Source organism: Bos grunniens, chromosome 22 (genome assembly GCF_055505025.1).
Source record: "Bos grunniens cultivar Pamir isolate PY7600 chromosome 22, Bosgru_T2T1.0, whole genome shotgun sequence".
NCBI classification, from domain to species: Eukaryota; Metazoa; Chordata; class Mammalia; order Artiodactyla; family Bovidae; genus Bos; species Bos grunniens.
In genome coordinates, this window is record NC_141186.1 from 53,994,651 (window position 1) to 54,016,989 (window position 22,339).

Here is a 22,339-nt window from a genome sequence, read left to right on the forward strand (position 1 = left end):
AAGACAGCCTTAGATTCAAGGTTCATTTCACAACTGTTAAACTTTAAGCCAATGTGCTACACAAAACATATTTTGTAGAACTCTAGTTTAGGGAATAATGGAAAAAAGGAGGGAAAGTAGGGTCTCCCAGTCAAAGAAGAGTGTTTTGCTACATCCATAGAAACTCTGCTTGCTCTGAGTAACAATGTACAGTGGGAGATTAAAGGCTCTGAGAAGGCCTACGGTAAAAGAAAGCTGCTCCATGGTTGAATTCAAGTTTTCCAAATTTACACTGCTATAAAATGTTTCTTTCAGTCACATTTTAATTATCGTCCATTGTGAAACACTGCTGTCTCGTTTCTTTACGACAGTCCTGTAATTCTAAAATTTACTTTGCTCTCAATAATTCAATTTACTTAGTAATGCTATGCCATAGCTAACTACCATGAAAAATGGGAATACCAGTGCAGTAAAAAGCTCAGAGAAAACTCTGAACATATTGAGATATCTGATAAACTTAAATGTACTATTGGTAGAACTGTAAGTTATAATAACTCGAGTGTAACAGCAAGGGAAGGAAGAATGTCAGTCACTCAGTCATGTCCGACTCTCTGCGGCCCCACGGACTTCAGCCCACGCTCCTCTGTCCGTGGAATTCTCCAAGCAAGAATACTAGAGTGGGTAGTCATTCCCTTCTCCAGGGGAATCTTCCTGACCTAAGGATTGAACCCAGGTCTCCTGCATGGCAGGCAGATGCTTTACCATCTGAGCCACCGGGGTGATAATTCCTAGAACTATGATAATTTTTCATGGAAGAAAAAAAAAAAACTCCTCTTTCTGTGGCAATGGTCTGCATTCCCGGTGGTAAAAGGAAACTGGCAGAGAAACTGGGATCGACAGGCTCTCATCACCACTGGCTTAAGGTCAAAGCATCTCTTCGTGTGTCTTCCGATGACCACTAACATTCTTACATCCACACTATTCAAGACCTTTAGCTTGGTCCACTCAAATGGGTCAGCAATCGCTACTTCAAATAAAATGTCACTGACAGGTCAGAAGAGTAACTGAAAATACATCTACACTAAAGCTTTTATAAGACACTAGGTTGTATCAATGTGGTATAAAGTTTGGGGACTAAAGTTTAGAAGTAAACTAACAGTGTGATAAAACCAGTCAGCCATTCTGAGAGAGCAGCCACCAAGCAAGTCATAGGAAAGGCCACATCACCAAACTAAAACAGCCGTCACTCCACTGGTCAAACGGAAAGTTATACACAGTTCTTAAGGAGAACAAGCAGATACCCAAGAACACAGACTTAGAGTCCTGTCTTACACTTTAGTGCCTTATGCAAAATATGTTCATGTCCCACTTTATCCATTCAAAGGATAGTTACTATTTACTGAAGTGACATATGACATTCAAATGTGATTCTCACATGGCACATTGATTTGTCACTGAAATTATTTCACATTAGTCAGAAATCAGTGTTCCACACAATTGAACAACAAGTTGTTTTTCACACCCAAGAGAAGCAAAACCAAAATACAGATAGATTAACCATTCTGCCTAAAACATAAGTTTTAGTGATATATATATAATTTTTCATTTATTAAATTAATAAATGAAAGTTATTATATAATTTATATTAATTATATAAATTATAATATATAATTTATTTATAATTTATATAAATTAAATTATCCTCGTAATCATGAATATTTTCAAAAACAAAGCAGTTGTTAAAACTCCACACATTTTATGCTACAACAACTTTCGCACACTCTATAGTTATAGTTAGTTAGAGTTGTAGTTATAGTTAGAGAGGAACATTAACATATCAACAAAATCAATCCTGTTATTGGTACCGTTGAGAGAACAAATAAAGAAATAATTAAGTTTTTAAATCCTTATGAACAGTAAAATGCTAAAAATTTCAAGAAAAAGCATAAAATCAAGGCACAAAAATCAACTGAGGTAGTAAGAATTAAATTTTTTCTAAGAAGGCACTCAGATCCACACACCGACACAGATCTCGCCAGTTTAACTGCTACTGCAGCTGAGGTGTAAACTCTTTCAGGACACTTATAACCCTGGCCATGAAATACCTGAGAGCGTAACTTCTGTGGACACGCGGTCGATGATAAGTACATCATCTGCTCCGTCATCACAAGCTTCCACATAAAATTTTTCAGGGGTGACGTGCCTAAGAAGAAGTTCAAAACCATAAATAACTGAAGGAAATAATATGAACACTTCCCCAAAACCTACTGCAACAATGTAGTTCAACTTGGCATCACTTCCCCAGCTTTAACAGAAAGCTGTTATGCTCTTCTTATGTGTTCACTGCAACTCTTATGGCTTAATTTAACGCTGATAAGGTTCTAATCTGCTCTGACACCACTGTGACTTACAGAAGACAATCATGCTAGAATCTAATTTAGAGTCAGCAGGGTGCAGAGGGAATGCAGCACAGCAGTCAGGAGCACGGCCTATGGGACCAGACGCACTGTGCTGTGTGAACTTGGGCACGTTCCTTCTCCTCTCTGTTCTTCAGTCCCCTTATCCACAAAATAAGGATACCACCAGACTCATGAAATAGCACTGCTGTGAGGATGGAAAGAGCTAACCATTGAGTAACTTTCAGAACACTTGATACACAGTAACCAAGACGTGTTAGCCAAAAATACTAAAAAACACATTTCCAGGAAATTGCTTAAAATAAACTTTAACATTTTGGTATTTTGTTAGAATGCCACCTATAATGTTCTTGGGGGGAAGAAAGACATTCTGCAAAATAAAAAATAGGGTAAAATCAGGGTTGGGAAAGAGTACTCAAAATGCATGCAACTTTTTAATCTGAGTTCAACAAAAATGAACAGTTGGATCTTTGAGAGAGAAACTGGGTAACTTCAGCAAGCAACTGAGCATGGTTCAGGAAATAATTATCAACAAAAACAACACAGTGAAAATCAAGATTTGCATGCACTAACAATGGAGATTGAGGCTGTTGTTAAGGTGGTGTGTGTATTAGTCACGTCTGACTCTTTGCAACCCCATGGAGTGTAGCCTGCCAGGCTCCTCTGCCCATGGGCTCTTCAAGCAAGAATACTGGAGTGGGTTGCCATGTCCTTCTCCATGGGATTTTCTCAATCCAGGGGTTGAACCTGTATCTCCTGTGTCTCCTGCACTGCACCTGGGAAGCCCACTGGGTTTATTATATTATTAAGACAGATAATAATAAACCATGGCCTCAGACAGTTGGAGTATAAAATGAAGAAGGGCAAAGGTTAACAGAGTTTTGCCTAGAAAACACACTGGTCATAGCAAACACCCTTTTCCAACAACACAAGAGAAGACTCTACACATGGACATCACCAGATGTAATTAGCCCCAACTTTGCTCATTACTCTTGAGAGTCCCTTGGACTGCCAGGAGATCCAACCAGTCCATTCTGAAGGAGATCAGTCCTGGGTGTTCTTTGGAAGGACTGATGCTGAAGTTGAAACTCCAATACTTTGGCCACCTCATGCGAAGAGTTGACTCATTGGAAAAGACTGATGCTGGGAGGGATTGGGAGCAGGAGAAGGGGACGACAGAGGATGAGATGGCTGGATGGCATCACTAACTCGATGGATGTGAATTTGAGTGAACTCCGGAAGTTGGTGATGGACAGGGAGGCCTGGCATGCTGCGATTCATGGGGTTGCAAAGAGTCGGACATGACTGCGACTGAACTGAACTGAACTGAGTAATGCTGGCCAAGTTAGGAGTGCTACCTCAGCCAGGCCTTGTTAGGTACTAGAGGTACAAAGTCCCCGGATCACAGAGCTTACATGGCAATGGGAAAGACAATACACATGGAAGTGATTCAATGATTTCAGATGGTGATCTGAACTATAAGAAAATAAAGGGGCCTCCGGTTCAAGAAGGTAGAGTAGAAGGACATGTGTTCATCTCATCCTGCGAGAACACCAAAATCACAACAATCTGTTGAACGACCATCAACAAGAGGACGCTGATGCTGCTACTGCTGCTAAGTCGCTTCAGTCGTGTCCGACTCTGTGTGACCCCATACCCGGCAGCCCACCAGGCTCCACCATCGCTGGAACCTACCAAAAATGATATTCCATGGCCAAAGACAAAGGAAAACCCACAGCAAGACAGCAGGAGGGGCACAATCACGATAAAATCAAATCCCATACCCACTGGGTGGGTGACCTACAAACTGGAGAACAATACCAAAGAAGTTTCCCCACTGCTGTGAAGGTTCAGAACCCCATGTCAGGCTTCCCGGCCTGGGGAACCAATGGAGGGACCAGGAGTCCCCAGGGAATGTGACCCTGAGGCCAGCAGGATTTGATCACAGGACTTCCACAGGCCTGGGGGATGTAGACGCCAGCCGTGGAGAGCACAGACAAAACCGTGTGTGCACCAAAACTCAGAGGAGAGAAGTGCAGACCCCATAGGAGTCAACCGAAACCACCTGCTAGTGTTGGAGGGTCTCCTGTGGAGGTGGGTCCGCAGGGGCTCCCCACAGGGACGGGGCACAGCAGCAGCAGGCCCGGAAGGTCCCCCTTGGTGTAAGCGCTCTTGGAGGTCACCATTAACCCTGCCACAGAGCCTGCAGATCCTGGGGCTGGGTCATCTCAGGCCAAACAACTACCAGGGAGGGCGTGCAACCCCACCCCTCAGCAGATAACTGGATTAAAGCTTTACTGCGCAAGGCCCTGCCCTCCAGAGCAAGACCCAGTTTTTCCCACCACCAGTCCCATCAGGAAGCTTACACAAGCCTCTCAGCCTCACCATCAGAGGGCAGACAGAAGAAGCAAGAAAAACCACAATCCTACAGCCTCTAAAACAAAAGCACATCACAGAAAGTTAATCAGCATGAAAAAGCAGGAAGTCGTTTCCCAGATGAAGGGACAAGATAAAACCCCAGGAAAACAACCAAATGAAGTGGAGACAGGCAATCTTCCCAAAAAAGAATTCAGAGTAATGATAGTGAAGAGGACCCAGGATCTAGGGAATACAATGGAGAAGATTCAAGAAATGTTTACCAAAGGCCTACAAGAACTAAAGAACAGAGATGAATAATACACTAGAAGGAACCCACAGCAGAATAACTGAGGCAGAAGAAAGGATAAATGACCTGGGGGACAGAATGGTGGAAATCACTGCCACAGAACAGAATATTAAAAAAAATAAGAGTGAAAAGAAATGAAGACAGCCCAGAGACCTCTGGGACAACATTAGACACATCAACATTTCAGTGGTCCCAGAAGGAGGAGAGAGAGAGCAAGGACCTGAGAAGATATGTGACGAGTTAACAGCTGAAAACGTCCCTCACATGGGAAAGGAAATAGTCAGCCAAGTCCAGGGAGCACAGAGATATCAGGCAGGATAAAGCCAAGGAGGAGCACAGAGAGACGCGCAGTAGTGAAACGGACAAAACTGAAGACGAGATAAAACATTAAAAGCAACAAAGGAAAAATGACGGGAAAAAAAAAAAAAAAAACATACAAGGGAACTGCCATCAGGCTATGAGCTGATTTATCAACAGAAACTCTACAAGTCAAAAGGGAATGGTACCATATAATTACTTCCCTGATGGCTTAGATGGTAAAGTGTCCGCCTACAATGTGAGAGACCGGGGTTCAATCCCTGGGTCGGGAAGATCTCCTGGAGAAGGAAATGGCAACCCACTCCAGTACTCTTGCCTGGAAAATCCCATGGACGGAGAAGCCTGGTAGGCTATACTCTCCATGGGGTCACGAAGAGTTGAACATGACTGAACGACTTCACTTTCACTTTCTTTCACCATATAATTAAAGTGATGAAAGTGAGGACCCTACAACCAAGAATACTCTACCCAGTAAAACTCTCCATCAGAGCCGAAATCGAAAGCTTTCCAGACAAGCCAAAGTTAAAAGAATTTAGCACCACCAAACCAGCTTTACAACAAATGCTAAAGGAAACACAAGAGAAGGAAAAGAGCTACCCAAAACGATTAAAAAAACGATAATAAGATGATACATATCAATAATTACCTTAAATGTAAATGGATTAACTGAGCCCACCAAAAGACAGACTGATTGGGCAGATGAGAACATGCACATGTACGCACTCCACTTACCACACCACTCTGCCTGACCCCTCAAATTGTATGTAATTATTTCACATTGTTAAGTTAATTACGTTCCCATTATGGCTTGCAACAGTAATTATCTTTTATTTTTTGTCTGGCTATTGACTGTGAAAACTGATAAAAATCTTTTGCTGTTGTGATTGTGTAACTATTACTCACTTAATACCATTTTATTATGGTTGGTCAACATAAAAATAATAGAATTCTATTCCATCAAAACTACCATCTAGTAGAAAAACCTGTACTCACTTTCTAAAATCCAGATGCACATCAGAATTATCTTGAAATTTTTTGAAAAATACAAATGCCCAGGTAATTCCTGTTTGGTTTTTTTTTGGCCAGAGCTCCAGATATGTTTCTAACGAGCAGTCATGTTTAAAAACAACAAGACTACACGAGGATCTTTTACTTCTATCTAGTTCTTCATATTCAGTACTCCCATTTCATTTAGTTGATGTTTTCCAATTACTCCATCTCTTTTCTTGTTTCTGATGTTCTTTCTCAAGCTTTTAACAAGTGTAACAGAAAAACTTTTGTATACATATATATAGAAATAATATGCATAATATATGTATTTTAGAATACTTAGGAATTTTTGCCTAACTAAAACATTTGATATACTGATTCCACTTGTTTGACTTAGTATGAATAAAATGTTAGATTTCTAATTTAGAAAAACAGATATACAACAAGCAACAACGGTTTACTGTATAGCACAGGGAACCACTGTCAATATCTTGTAATAATCTATAATGGAAAATAATTTCAAAAATAACATATACATATAACTGAATCATATACATAAAAAGTTCTACTTTTTGAAATTCAGTAATGTTTATCTTTTTGCCAGTTTTTCTCAATGTCCTATGGATATCTACTAACAATGTAAGAGATACAAAAATTTAAATATATTTGTACAGGATATAAGATTAATATAAATTAATTAAATATAAATCATTGTATTTATTAATCACATCATTCAAGATGTTCCTATTCTTATTTTGTCTGCATTTGATAAAATATCCTCAGAGAAATGTATGTCTCACTCTGATTATATATTTTTTCTTTTCCCTTATATTTCTTCTGATTTTTGCTTTATGTATCTGTTTGTTGTTAAGTGTCTAATGGTTTATGACATCTGTCTTCTCTGTGAATTGTACCTTTTATCATTAAAAATGTTCATCTTTCTTTAAAATAAATAAATTTTTTAGACTAAAAGTAGGGTAGGGAGACTGGTAGTTAAGGGCAAGGGGATTAAAACAAAAACAAATGGTATCAAACTTAAAAACTTTTGTATAGCAAGGGAAACCATAAACAAAATGAAAAGACAACCTAAGGACTGGGAGAAAATATGTGCAAATGATGTAACCAACAGGGGACAAATTCTTAAAATATACAAACAGCTCAATATTTAAAAAGAAAAACAAGTCTTCAACAAACGGTACTGGGAAAACTGGACAGCTACATGTTAAAAAAAAAAAGAAATTAGATCATTCCTTAACACCATACACACACAAAAAAGCTCAAAATGGACTAAAGGTCTAAATGTGAGACTGGACACTGTAACACGTCTGCATGCTACGTTGCTTCGGCTGTGTCTGACTCTGTGTGACCCTATGAACTACACCCGCCAGGCTGCTCTGTACACGGGATTTCCCAGGCAAGAACACTGCAGTAGGGTGTCATTTCCTCCTCCAGGGCATCCTTCCCACCAGGGGATCGAATCCATGTCTCCTGCATTGGCAGTCGGGTTCTTTACACTAGTACCACCTGGGAAGCCTAGGGGAAAATACAGGCAGAACACTCTGCGACAGAAATCACAGCAGTATCTTTTTCGATGCAACTTCCAGAATAATGGAAATTAAAAACAAAAATAAGCAAATAGGATCCACTTAAATTCAAAAACTTTTAAACAGCAAAGGAAACAATAAACCAAATGAAAAGACAACCCACAGATTGGGAGAAAGTATTTTCAAATCATTTGACTGTTAAGGGATTAGTCTCTAAAATTTACAAACAGCTCATGATGCTTAACAGAAACAAACAATCCAATCCAAAAAATGGGTGGAAGACCTAAACAGACATTTCTTCAAAGACACACATGAAAAGATACTCAGCATTGCTCATTATTAAAGAAATGCATATCAAAACTACAACGAGATACCACTTCACACCAGTCAGAATGACCATCACCAGAAAAATCTAGAAACAATAAATGCTGAAGAGAGGGTGGAGAAAAAGGAACACTCTTGCTCTGTTGGTGGGAATGTACATTGATATAACTGCTATGGAGAACAGTATGGAGGCTCCTTGTAGAACTAAAAATAGAACTACCATCAACTGGGCAACCCCATCACTGGGCATATATACCCTGAGCAAACCATAATGAGAAGAGACACATGTACTCCCGATGTTCACTGCAGCACAATTTACAATAGCCAGAACATGAAAGCAGCCTGAAAGTCCACTGACAGATGAATGGAGAAAGAAGATGTGGTACGCATATACAATAGGGTATTACTCAGCCGTGAAAGGAAAATCGGGGCATTCACAGTTACGTGGATGAACCTAGACTCTAGCATACAAAGTGAAGTAACGCAGAAAGAGACAAGCAAATATACGAACATGTATACACAGGATGCAGAAAAATGCTACTGACGGACCTATTTGCAGGGCAGGAGCGGAGATGCAGACGTAGAGAACAGACGTGGACGTGGAAGGGAAGCAGAGGGTGCGGTGAACTGGGCAGGCAGCACTGGCACGTACACACTAGTGCGTAAAACGGGCAACTGGTGGAAGCTGCTGTGCAGCACAGGGGCTCTGACGACCTAGAGGGGCAGGCGGGGCGCGGGGAAGGGAGGCGAGCCATGTCTGCACAGAGCCGAGTCACGCTGTTCTACAGCAGAACGAGCACAACAGTATAAAGCAATCATACTCCAGTTTAAAAAGATAAATTTAAAAAGAGTGTGCACTACGATACACTCCGTCAGCACAGCCCTGTGTTTACAGCTGCAGCACTCACAGCGAAGCCATGCAACACCTAAACGTCCACAGACAGAAGAATGGATAAAGAAAATGTGCTGTATAAATACAATGAATTACTACTCAGCCAGGAAAAGGAAGGAAATAATGGCATCTGCAGCAACATGGATGGACCTAGAGAAACACAGATATCATACGATATTGCTTGCACGCGGGGTCTAAAACAATGATACAACTGAACTCACTCACAGAACAGTGAGTATTAAATAAGCATCTATTAAGTACTTTGGCTAAGCATAACAGGGCTAACTCAGGTTTAACAACTTTCTGTCATTAACAGAAACAGTCTTTAAAGGAGAAGAGAGAAAAGTTGCAAGTTTTCATTATAGGGCCCTAAACACAGGACCCTAAAGGGTAATCAATCCATATTTTAGGAAATACAATAGAAGGCATTGATACCTTTGCCAATGGACAACATTTAAACAATTTACTTTTGTTAGGAAGATACTGAAATCAATTTATATCTCAATTTGAAAACATTCTATTTTGGGGGGAGGGGGGCATATAGAGCATGTGAGATCTTAGATCCCTGCCCAGAGACTGAAGCTGTGCCCCCTGCTTTGGAAGCTCACTGGACCACCAGAAAGTAAAGAAAGAAAGTGAAGTCACTCAGTCGTGTTCTACTCTTTGCGACCCCACAGACTGTAGCTCATCAGGCTCCTTCGTCCATGGGATTCTCCAGGCAAAATACTGGAGTGGGTTGCCATTTCCTTCTCCAGGAGATCTTCCCAACCCAGGGATTAAACCCGGGTCTCCCGCATTGTAGGCAGACACTTTACCATCTAAGCCACCAGGGAAGTCCTAAGGACCACCAGAGGAGCCCCTCAATTTAAATATATTCTATTTGAACATACACAACTGGAATACATGAACACCAACCTATTATCTATATTGTTACTTTGTTGTTTAGTCACTAAGTCATCTTTGACTCTTTTGAAACCCCATAAGCTGCAGACCATCAGGTAGGCTCCTCTGTCCATGGGATTTCCCAGGTAAGAATACCGGAGTGGGATGCCATTTCCTTCTCCAGGGATCTTCCCAACTCAAGGATCAAACTCACATCTTCTCCATTGGCAGGCGGGTTCTTTACCACTGAGCCACCAGGAAAGCCCTAGCTATAGCTTAACTCATATGGCTTCCCAACTGCATTAAGCTACTAATTTTACCACATATTTCTAATCAGATAAAATTATTCCAGTAACAATATTCTAAAAAGTAAGAATACCTAGGTTTTTTTTGGCCCCAGAATTACAGTGACAAATCTGCCTTTCTCATAATTCCAAGCTTTTTAAAGACCTAATTATTTTCCAATATATCTGGATGGAATTCATATCAATGTAAATCTGCACATTTACAAGAAATGCAGTCTTCAAATCAGAATATGACAAAAACCAATCCAAGAAAAAGTTACATTCCAAAGCAAGAAACCAGAGTAGCATATCAGGGGTAAATCCTCACCCAAAACATCAACACTGCGTAATAGAGAGGTCTGATTTATCAAAGACATAGGTTCTGAAATTTATAAAAATAAAAACACTAAGAATTATGAGTGAATGTCTTTCTCCACTTATTTGTAAAGATCATGAGTCTATAATAAGAAAAAAAGTTTTTAGTGTAGCTTTTTTAGTCAGCTTTTGAAAGACAGCATAAGATGCTGGTTACAACCCTGCTTCTTATTTTAGGAACCACTTTTACTTTGCATAACTATTTAAAAAATCTGAACAGCTCAACTGCAGACAGAATATGCTGAAAATTAAAGAGTTTTCCTGCAGAAATGATTGTGGTAGGCAGAATTCTAAAGATCACTGCCTAAGATTCCCACTCCTAATTATTCAATCTAGGTACTGCCCTGCAGATGGAATCAAGGTTACTAGTCAACTGGACTTAAAGAAGGGAGATTGTCAGACTTCCCTGGTGTGGGTCCAGTGGTTAAGATTCCACACTTCTACTACAGAGGGTGTGGGTTTGATCCCTGGTCAAAGAAGATACACATGCTGTGCCCTGTAGCCAAAAAAAAAAAAAAAAAAAAGGGAGGAGATTACCTTGGATTGCTGGGATGGGCAGAAGACAGAAGCAAAAGACAACGGAAGAGTCTGTCAGAGAGAAGGCGCAGAAGCGGGGAGGAGAGATTTGAACCATGAGAAGATCTGACAAATTGTCACTGATTCCTGAGATGCTGAGGTCACATGCAGGGACAGGAGAGTGACCTCTAAAAGCTAAAGGTAGTCTCAGGCTGACAGCCAGCAAAAAAAACGAACCTCAGTCCAACAACTTCAAGAAAGCAGATGCAGTCAACACCCTGAATGAGCTTGTAAGCGAATTCCTCCCCGAAGTCTCCACCATGAAACACTGGACTTTGGCCCACTGAGACTCGCACTGGACTTCTAAGAGATAATATACTTGTATAGTTTCAAGTTTCTAAATTTATAGTAATTTGGTACAGCAGCAAGACAAAACTAATACAGTGATCAAACCCCTCCTAGAATGAAATAACCTCCACACTAACCTCTGGCCAAAACACACACTTCATCTTCCCGGCAGAAAGCAAGGAGATGTTCCCTCAACTGAATCTGACACCTGGTGGTCTGAGTTTCTAAGTGATAAAACTTTTTAAAAACTATTTTTAATATAATGTCCTTATATTTTATTAAACCAAGTTTTTCCCCCTTATGTCTTAATCTAGGTATAAGTAACAATGTTTCCTTGACTCACAAGGATCTCTGAACACACTGAATTCTAGGCCATCCTACCAAAAGATGATGTCTTTAAATTCTAGTAATGCAGTACGGTGAAAAAGTTGTAAGTTTTAAACTCTTACAAACCTGATTGGAATTTCAACTCCATGTTTACTGTCATAAGCCCCTGAACAAACCACTGAACTTCCCGGTTCAGCTTTCTCCATTAAAAACTGATAAGCAATGGGTGAGGGTAAATGAGAGAATACATGTGACATGCTTGGTACTAAGAAGAGATCCCACAAAACGATGGCATTATTATTTTTTCCCACTGAATGGCCTTGGACCACTGAGTGCTGGATTTGTTATCTTCTGCTGTCTTAAAGTCTCTGGAGAGAGGTGGACAGGGAGGGCCCCTCAGGGCTCAGAGGATGGGGCAGAGCTGGGTGAGCCCCCTGCCCACTCGGGCCCCAGGGCGCCTGATGAGGCCCTGGGCCTGATGCTCTGCACTCTGAGGACCCTCTCCAGCTGCCGGTGTCTAAGCCCGGCCCCTCATCCCCAGGTCTCTTCCTGCCCCGGAGGTCCTTATCCTAGACCTGCCCCTACCTAAGCTCCACCCTCCACAGCCAAGGCCATTTGGGGCCTCTTTTCCCTTTTGCTATTGTGATTCTGAGTTAAATTCACCCATTCCAGTCCATTTTAGTTCGCTGATTCCTAGAATGTCGACATTCACTCTTGCCATCTCTTGTTTGACCACTTCCAATTTCCCTTGATTCATTGACCTGACATTCCAGGTTCCTATGCAGTATTGCTCTTTACAGCATCGGACCTTGCTTCTATCACCAGTCATATCCACAACTGGGTACTGTTTTTGCTTTGGCTCCATCCCTTCATTCTTTCTGGAGTTATTTCTCCACTGATCTCCAGTAGCATATTGGGCACTACTGACCTGGGGAGTTCCTCTTTCAGTATCCTATCATTTTGCCTTTTCATACTGTTCATGGGGTTCTCAAGGCAAGAATACTGAAGTGGTTTGCCATTCCCTTCTCCTGTGGACCACATTCTGTCAGACCTCTCCACCATGACCCGCCCATCTTGGGTGGCCCCATGGGCATGGCTTAGTTTCATTGAGTTAGACAAGGCTGTGGTCTAGTGTGATTAGATTGACTGGTTTTCTGTGATTATGGTTTTAGTGTCTCTGCCCTCTAATGCCCTCTTCCACAGGACTGGAAAAAGTCAGTTTTCATTCCAATCCCAAAGAAAGGCAATACCAAAGAATGCTTAAACTACCGCACAATTGCACTCATCTCACACACTAGTAAAGTAATGCTCAAAATTCTCCAAGCCAGGCTTCAGCAATACGTGAACCGTGAACTTCCTGATGTTCAAGCTGGTTTTAGAAAAGGCAGAGGAACCAGAGATCAAATTGACAACATCCGCTGGATCATGGAAAAAGCAAGAGTGTTCCAGAAAAACATCTATTTCTGCTTTATTGATTATGCCAAAGCCTTTGACTGAGTGGATCACAATAAACTGTGGAAAATTCTGAAAGAGATGGGAATACCAGACCACCTGATCTGCCTCTTGAGAAACCTATATGCAGGTCACGAAGCAACAGTTAGAACTAGACATGGAACAACAGACTGGTTCCAAATAGGAAAAGGAGTACGTCAAGCCTGTATATTGTCACCCTGCTTATTTAACTTATATGCAGAGTACATCATGAGAAACACTGGGCTGGAAGAAGCACAAGCTGGAATCAAGACTGCCGGGAGAAATATCAATAACCTCAGATATGCAGATGACACCACCCTTATGGCAGAAAGTGAAGAGGAACTCAAAAGCCTCTTGATCAAAGTGAAAGTGGAGAGTGAAAAAGTTGGCTTAAGGTTTAACATTCAGAAAACGAAGATCATGGCATCCGGTCCCATCACTTCATGGGAAATAGGTGGGGAAACAGTGGAAACAGTGTCAGACTTTATTTTGGAGGGCTCCAAAATCACTGCAGATGGTGATTGCAGCCATGAAATTAAAAGACGCTTACTCCTTGGAAGGAAAGTTATGACCAACCTAGATAGCATATTCAAAAGCAGAGACATTATTTTGCCAACAAAGGTCTGTCTAGTCAAGGCTGTGGTTTTTCCAATGGTCATGTATGGATATGAGAGTTGGACTGTGAAGAAGGCTGAGCGCCGAAGAATTGATGCTTTTGAACTGTGGTGTTGGAGAAGACTCTTGAGAGTCCCTTGGACTGCAAGAAGATCCAACCAGTCCATTCTGAAGGAGATCAACCCTGGGATTTCTTTGGAAGGACTGATGCTAAAGCTGAAACTCCGGTACTTTGGCCACCTCATGCGAAGAGTTGACTCATTGGGAAAGACTCTGATGCTGGGAGGGATTGGGGGCAGGAGGAGAAGGGGAGAACAGAGGATGAGATGGCTGGATGGCATCACAGACTCGATGGACGTGAGTCTGGGTGAACTCTGGGAGTTGGTGATGGACAGGGAGGCCTGGTGTGCTGCGATTCATGGGGTCGCGAAGAGTCGGACATGACTGAGCGACTGAACTGAACTGACTGTGATTCTATTTTACCTTCTGGTTACCGTTTCACTTATATTTTTATTTTTTTCTAAAATATCTCTTAGTTTTCTAATTTTATTTTTTATTCTCCGTTATTGTTCTGCTCCTTTTTTTTTTTCTTGCCGCACCGCGTGATTTGCATAATCTTGGTTCATGTGCTTAAGGTTGGGCCTGAGCTCCTGTGGTAGGAGCACCAAGTTTGAACTGCTAGATTAGCAGAGAACCTCAGACCCCTGGGAATATTAATTGGAGAGAGGTCTCTCTGAGGTCCTGATCTTGGCACCAAGACCCCGCTCTACCCAAGTGCCTGCAGACAACAGTGCTGGAAGCCGAAGGCCAAACAGCCAGTAAGATAGGAACATGTGTGTGCGAAGTCGCTTCCGTCTGTCTCATTCTTTGAGACCCTATGGACTGTGGCCCGCCAGGCTTCTCTGTCCATGGGCTCCTTCAGGTAAGAATACTGGAGTGGGATGCCCTTCTCCAGATCTTCCTGACCCAGAAGATAGGAACACAATCCCACCCATCAAAAAAAAAAGAAACAGATGGCAAAAAAATTTTTCAGGTGAAAGTACAGGTAAAAAACCTACAAGCTCAAATAAATGAAGAGGAAACAGGCAGCCTACCTGAAAAAGAATTCAGAGTAATAATAAAGATGATATGAAATCTTAGAAGGGAGGCATGGATTGAGAAAATAGAAGAAAGGTTTGGGATTTCCCTGGTGGTCCAGTGGTTAAGAATCCGCCTTGCAACACAGGGGACGCACATTTGTGCCTGGTTAGGTAACTAAGATCCCACACGTGACAGAGAAACTAAGCCCGCAAGCCACAACTGCTGAGCCTGAGACTCACAAGGAAACATCCCACATGATGTAACTAAGACCCAGAGCAGCCAAAGAAACAAACACACACGAACGCAACAAAGGAGCCCCTCAGCACATAAGCGAATGCTAACAGCCACACAAGGAGGCTCAACAGCAGCACAGTGACAGCCGGGACTTTAACAAGCCCCTTCCAACAGTGGACAGACGGACAGAAAATAAGGAGACACAAGTTTTAAATGACACCTCAGGCCAGACAGACTTAATGAATAGGACATTCCACCTGAAAGCAGCAAAACACACTTTCTTCTCAAGTGCATGTGGAACACTCTAGAATAGATCATAGCTTGGACTACAAATCAAGCCTTGGTAAGTTTAAGAAAACTGAAATTACATCCACCACCTTTTCAGACCACAACTCTGTAAGATTAGAGATCAATGAAAGAAAAAACTACTATAAAAGCACAAACACCTGGAGGGTAAACAACACACTATCAACCAACCAAGACACACTGAAGAGAGGAGGCAGGAATAAACACACATCGGACGAACGGCAGTGCAAGGATGATCCCACACCCGCGAGGCCAGCGAAAGCAGCTAAGATGGTTACAGCACCTCAACCACACTTAGAAAAGAAAAATCTCACGTAAACAATTGACCTTACATCTAAAGCAACTAGAGGAAGAGTAACTGCAACAAAAACCAAAGTCAGTAGGAAAAAAAATGATCAGACAGAAATAAGTGAAATAGAATAAAGAGAAGAAAACAGAAAATAAAGAATAGAAACACAATAGACATAGAAACAAAGATAATAGAAATAACAAAAACAAAAGCAAAGGTCAATGAAACTAAAAGTTGGTCCTTTGAGAAGATAAACAAAACTGATAAAACTTTAGTCAGACTCAACAAGAAAAAAAAGAGAATTCAAATCAATAAAATTAGAAATGAAAAAGGAGAAATTACAACTGACACCACAGAAATACAGAGGATCGTAGAGAGCACCACAAGCAACTACATGCTCTGCTGTGCTCAGTCGCGCCGACTCTGGACTGCAGCCCGCCAGGCTCCTCGTCCATGGGATTCTCCAGGCAAGAGTACTGGAGTGGGTGCCATGCCCTCCTCCAGGGGATCTTCTCAACCCAGAAATCAAACCTGCGTCTTATGTCTCCAGCATCGGCAGGTGGGTCTTTACCACTGTTGCCACCTGGGAAGCCCTATAAGCAACTATACCTCCCCCAAATGGACAAATTCTAGGGAAGGTACAACTTTCCAAGAATGAACCAGGAAGAGATTGAAACTATAAATGACCCTTTTCCAACAAAAACAGTCCAGGACTAGATGGCTTCACAGGCAAATTCTATCAAATACTTAGAGAAGAGCTAACAGCTTTCCTTCTCAAAGGCTTTCCAAAAACCGCAGAGGGAGGAGCACTTCCAAACTCATTCTACAAGACCACCACTACCCTAATACCAAAACAAGACAAAATATATCAGAAAAAAGGGAAAATTACACACCAATATCACTGTTGACCATAGATGCCAAAATCCTCAACAAAATACTAGCAAAGAGAAGCCAACAACACGTTACAACAATCATATACCATGATCAATTGGGATTTACCCTAAAGATGCAAGGAGTCTTCAACATACCAATCTATGTGATATACCATATTAACAAATTAAAAAATAAAAACCATATGATCTTAACAGATGCAGAAAAAGATTCTGACAAAAGTCAACACCCATTTATGATTAGAAAAATAAAAAAACTGGAAAGCGGGCATAGAGGGAAACTACCTCACATAATGAAGGCCAGGTACGACAAACACAAAGCAAACATCATTCTCAACAGTGGAAAACTAAAAGCATTTCCTGTAAGAGCAGGAACAAGACAAGGGTGTCCACAATCACCATGCTTACTCAACACAGCTTTGCAAGTCCCAGCCATGGCAATCAGAGAAGAAAATGAAATAAAAGGAAAAAGGAGTACAGCTGTCACTGTTTGTAGATGATATGCTACTATACACAGAAAATCCTGAAGATGCCATTAGGAAACTACTGAGCCAATCAGTGAATCTGGTAAAGCTGCAGAACGAATGCACAGAAACCTCTTGCATTCCTATACACTAGTAACGAAAGATCTGATAGGAAAATTAGGAAACGATGCCATTGTCCATCACAACAACAACAAAACACCCAGGAATAAATCTACCTAAATAGGCAAAAGACCTACACTCAGAAAACCATGAAACACTGATCAAAGAAATCAATGATATAAGCAGAGAAATTTACTGTGCTCCTGAATCAGAAAAATTAACACTGTGAAAAATGACTCTACTACCCTAAGCAATCTACAGATTCAATGCAATCCCTATGGAATTACCAATGGCATTTCCCATGGAATCAGGACAAAAAATTTTACAATTTGTATGGAAAAATAAAAGACTTCAAATAGCCAAAGCAATCTTAAAAGAGGTAGCTGAAGGAACCAGAACTCCCAGACTACAAACTGTACTACAAAGCTACACTAATCAAGACAATATGGTACTGGCACAAAAAGAGAAATACAGATCAATGGTGCAGGATAGAAAACCCAGAGATAAACCCAGACGCCTATGGTCACCTCATCTATGACAAAGGAGCAAGAATATACAATGGAGAAAAGACAGTCTCTTCAATAAGCGATGCTGGAAAAATTGGACAACCACGTGTAAAAAAATGAAATTAGAACACTACCTAACACCCTACACAAAAATAAACTCAAAATGGATAAAAGACCGAAATATAAAACTGGACACTATGAAACTCTTAGAGAAAAACATAGGAAAAACACTCTTTGACATAAACCACAGCAAGATCTTTTTGGACCCACCTTCTAGAGTAATGAAAATAAAAATAAAAACAGGACCTAATAAAAATCAAAAGCTTCTGCACAGCAAAGGAAACCATAAAGAAGTCAAAAAGACAACCCTCAGAATAGGAGAAAATATCTGCAAATGAAGCAATGGACAATGGAATACTCTCCAAAATATACCAACAGCACCTTCCTGGTCTCAGTTCAGCTCAGTCGCTCAGTCATGCCCCACTCTTTGCGACCCCATGGACTGCAGCACGCCGGACTTCCCTGTCCATCACCAACTCCCAGAACTTGCTCAAACTCATCAAGTTGGTGGTGCCATCAAACCATCTCATCCTCTTCTGTCCCCTTTTCCTCCTGCCTTCAATCTTTCCCAGCATCAGGGTCTTTTCCAATGAGTCAGTCCTTTACATCAGGTGGCCAAAGTATTGGAGCTTCACAATTGGAGCTCCTGGTGGTCTATTGGTTAAGAATTCACCTACTGAATCGGGGGGCATAGGTTTGACCCCCAGTCGGGGAAGATTCCACATGCCACAGAGCAACCAAGCTGTGTACCACCACCGCTAAGTCTGTGCTCTGAGCCCACAGGCCCCAACAACTGAAGCCTACGCGCCCTAGAGCCCATGCTCTGCAACAAGAGGAGCCTCCACAATGAGGAGCCAGGGTTACCGAACGACAGACTAGGCCCCACCTGCTGGAACTAGAGAAAGCCTGGCTGCAGCAATGAAGACCCAGCACGGCCAACAAAAAATTAACTTAAAAAAAATATCAAAATAAAAACAACCCAATCAAAAAATGGGCAAATGACCTAATAGGATGGGAAAGAATCAGCTTGCAATGCAGGAGACTTACAGGAGAAATGGGTTTGACCCCTGGGTCAGGAAGATCCACTGAAATAAGAAATGGCAACCCACTCAAATATCCTTGCCTGGGAAATCCCATGGATAGAGAAGCCTGGCGGGCTGCAGTCACATGGTCCCAAAAAAGTAGAGCACGAGTGAGTGAGTAGACAACAACAAAAAGCACACAAACATTCCTAATTAAAGTAATGCAGATCAATGAAGAATCACCTCACACCAGCCTGAGTGACCATCGTCAGAAAAATCTACAGCAGTAAATGTTGAGAGAATGTGGAGAAGGGAACAGTTTCGCATCGTGCTGGGAAGGTAAACTGGTACAGCCCTTGTGGAGAGTTGTATGGATGCTCCTTAAAACACTAAAAAGAAAACTACTATATGACCCAGAAATCCCCCGACTGGGCATACGCCCTGAGAAAATGACAATTCAAAAGGACACATTTACCAATGTTCACAGCAACACTGTTTCCAGTATCCAGGAAGCAACCTGAAAGTCCAAAAACAGATGAATGGATAAAGCGAAGGAGATACATATACACAGTGGAGTATTACTCAGCCACAAAAAGGAATGAAATTGGGCCATTCGCAGAGATGTGGATGAACAGCCACTATGGAGGTTCATTAAAAAACCAAAAACAGGACTTTCCTGGTGGTCCAGCGGTTAAGAATCTGCCTGCCAAAGCAGGGGACACAGGTTCAATCCCTGGTCCAGGAGGATTCCATACGCAACTAAGCCTGTGCTCTAGGCCTGTGAGTCACAGCTCCTGAAGCCTGCACACTCTAGGGCTCACAAGCCACAACAGTGAGCCCGGGCACAACCACTGAGGCCTGTGAGTCTAGAGCTCGTGCTTCACAACAACAGAGGGCACCGCGACGAGCAGCCAGTGCACTGCAACCAGGGAACAGTCTCCACACACTGCAACCAGGAATAGCCCACACAGACACAAAGACCCAGGCGAGCGAAATTAAGTAATTAGAAAACCTAAAACTAGAACTACTGTGAGAACAGCGAAGTGTTAGTTGTTCAGTCGGGTCTGACTCTTTGAGACTCCATGGACTGTAGCCTGCCAGGCTCCTCTGTCCACAGAATTCTCCAGGAAAGAATACTGCGGTGGGTAGCGCTCCCTTCCCCAGGGGATCGTCCCTACCCAAGGACTGAACCGGGTCTCCCACATGCAGGCAGATTCTTTACCATCTGAGCCACCAGGGAAGCCACGGAACTACCATACGAACCAGCAAACCCACTGCTGGGCGTATACCTTGAGAAAAGCATAATGCAGACAGACACGTGTGTACCCCAAGGCTCACGGCAGCACTGTTTACAACTGTGAGGACATGGGAGCAACCTGCATGTCCAACAACTGATGAGTGGATAAATACGATATGGCACATATACAATGAAAGTGTATATTTCACAATATTGAAAGTGAAAGTGAAAGTCGCTCAGTCATCTCCGACTCTTTGCAACACCATGGACTATACAGTCCATGGAATTCTCCAGGCCAGAATATTGGAGTGAGTAGCCTTTCCCTTCTCCAGGGGATCTTTCCAAGCCAGGGATCAAACCCAGGTCTCTCACATTGCAGGCGGATTCTTTCCCAGCTGAGAGCCACAGGGCAAGCCCACAATGGACTGCTGCTGCTGCTGCTAAGTCGCTTCAGTCGTGTCCGACTCTGTGCGACCCCATAGATGGCAGCCCACCAGGCTCCCCCGTCCCTGGGATTCTCCAGGCAAGAACACTGGAGTGGATTGCCATTTCCTTCTCCAATACGTGAAAGTGAAACGTGAAAGTGAAGTTGCTCAGTCGTGTCCGACTCAGCGACCCCATGGACTGCAGCCCACCAGGCTCCTCCGTCCATGGGATTTTCCAGGCAAGAGTATTGGAGTGGGGTGCCATCGCCTTCTCTGCAGGAGGACGCTGGAACCCACCAAATTGTCCAAAGACAAAGAAGAAGCTGCAGCAAAGACGGTAGGAGGGGCGCAATCACAATCAAATCAAATCCCATACCCATCACATGGGTGACCCAAAACTGGAGAATAAGAAGACCAAAGAAGTTCTCCCACTGTTGTGAAGGTTCAGAATCCGCTGGGCTTCCCAGTCTGGAGATTTGACAAAGGGACTAGGAATCCCCAGGGAATCTGGCCACGAAGGTCAACAGGACTTAATTATAGGGCTTCCACAGGACTGGGGGAAACGGAGACTCCAGCTTTGGAGGGCACAAACAAAACCCTGGGCACACCAAGACTCAAAGGACCAGTGACCCCACAGGAGACCGAACCGAAACCACCTGCTAGTGTTGGAGGGTCTCCTGTGGAGGCGGGTCCGCAGGGGCTCCCCACAGGGATGGGGGCACAGCAGCAGTAGACCCAGAAGGTCCCCCTTGGTGTAAGCGCTCTTGGAGGTCACCATTAACCCTGCCACAGAGCCTGCAGACCCTGGGGCTGGGTCACCTCAGGCCAAACAACTACCAGGGAGGGCGTGCAAGCCCACCCCTCAGCAGATAACTGGATTAAAGCTTTACTGCGCAAGGCCCTGCCCTCCAGAGCAAGACCCAGTTTTTCCCACCACCAGTCCCTCCCATCTGGAATCTTACACAAGCCTCTTAGCTTCTTCCATCAGGGGGCAGAAAGAAGAAGCTAGAAGTGGCTTCTTGCTACAGCGGCTGAAAGAAAAAACGTATTACAGAAAGTTAATCAGGATGAAAAGCAAAGTTATGTCCCAGAGGAAGGGACAATATAAAACCCCAGAAAAACAACTAAATGAAGTAGAGATAGGAAACCTTTCAGAAAAAGAATTCAGAGTAATGATAGTGAAGATGATCCAGGACCTAGGAAAAACAATGAAGAAGATTCAAGAAATGTTTACCAAAGACATACAAGAACTAAAGAACAAACAGAGATGAATAATAAACACACTAGAAGGAATCAATAGCAGAACAGTTGAGGCAGAAGAACAGATAAATGGCCTGAAGGCCAGAATGGTGGAAATCACTGCCACAGAAGAGAATACGGAGAAAAGAAAGAAAAGAAATGAAAACAGCCTCAGAGACCTCTAGAGCAACATTAAACGCACCAACATTAGTATTAGAGGGGTCCCAGGAGGAGAAGAGAAAGAGAGAAAGGACTTGAGCAGAGAGTCCCAGACAGGATAAACCCAAGGAGGAACACACTGAGATACACAGTAATGAAACGGACAAAGATTAAAGACAGATAAAATATTAAAAGCAACAAGGGAAAAATAACATATAAAGGAATTCCCATCGGGCTACAAGCCAGAAACTCTACAAGCCAGAAGGGAATGGCACCATATGTTTAAAGTGATGAAAGGGAGGACTCTACAACCAAGAATACTCTACCCAGCAAGACTCTCCCTCAGAGTGGACGGAGAA

The 22,339-nt window shown here is 42.5% G+C and overlaps 1 protein-coding gene across 3 annotated transcripts in view; it reads right to left on the reverse strand.

Moving 5' to 3' along the window:
* SACM1L (SAC1 like phosphatidylinositide phosphatase) overlaps positions 1-22,339 on the reverse strand; it is a 69,909-nt gene that overhangs the window by 36,430 nt on the left and 11,140 nt on the right. For 2 of the 3 annotated variants that reach the window (XM_086368427.1, XM_086368426.1), the window contains exon 2: positions 2,085-2,182. Coding sequence is in view for 2 of the 3 variants with exons in the window: in XM_086368426.1 (XP_086224552.1) it covers positions 2,085-2,182 (98 nt within the window). In the remaining variant the exon portion in view is untranslated. Of the gene's footprint in view, positions 1-2,084; positions 2,183-19,395; positions 19,438-22,339 lie in introns of all 3 variants that reach the window. The other variant, XM_086368425.1, reaches the window with a different exon arrangement.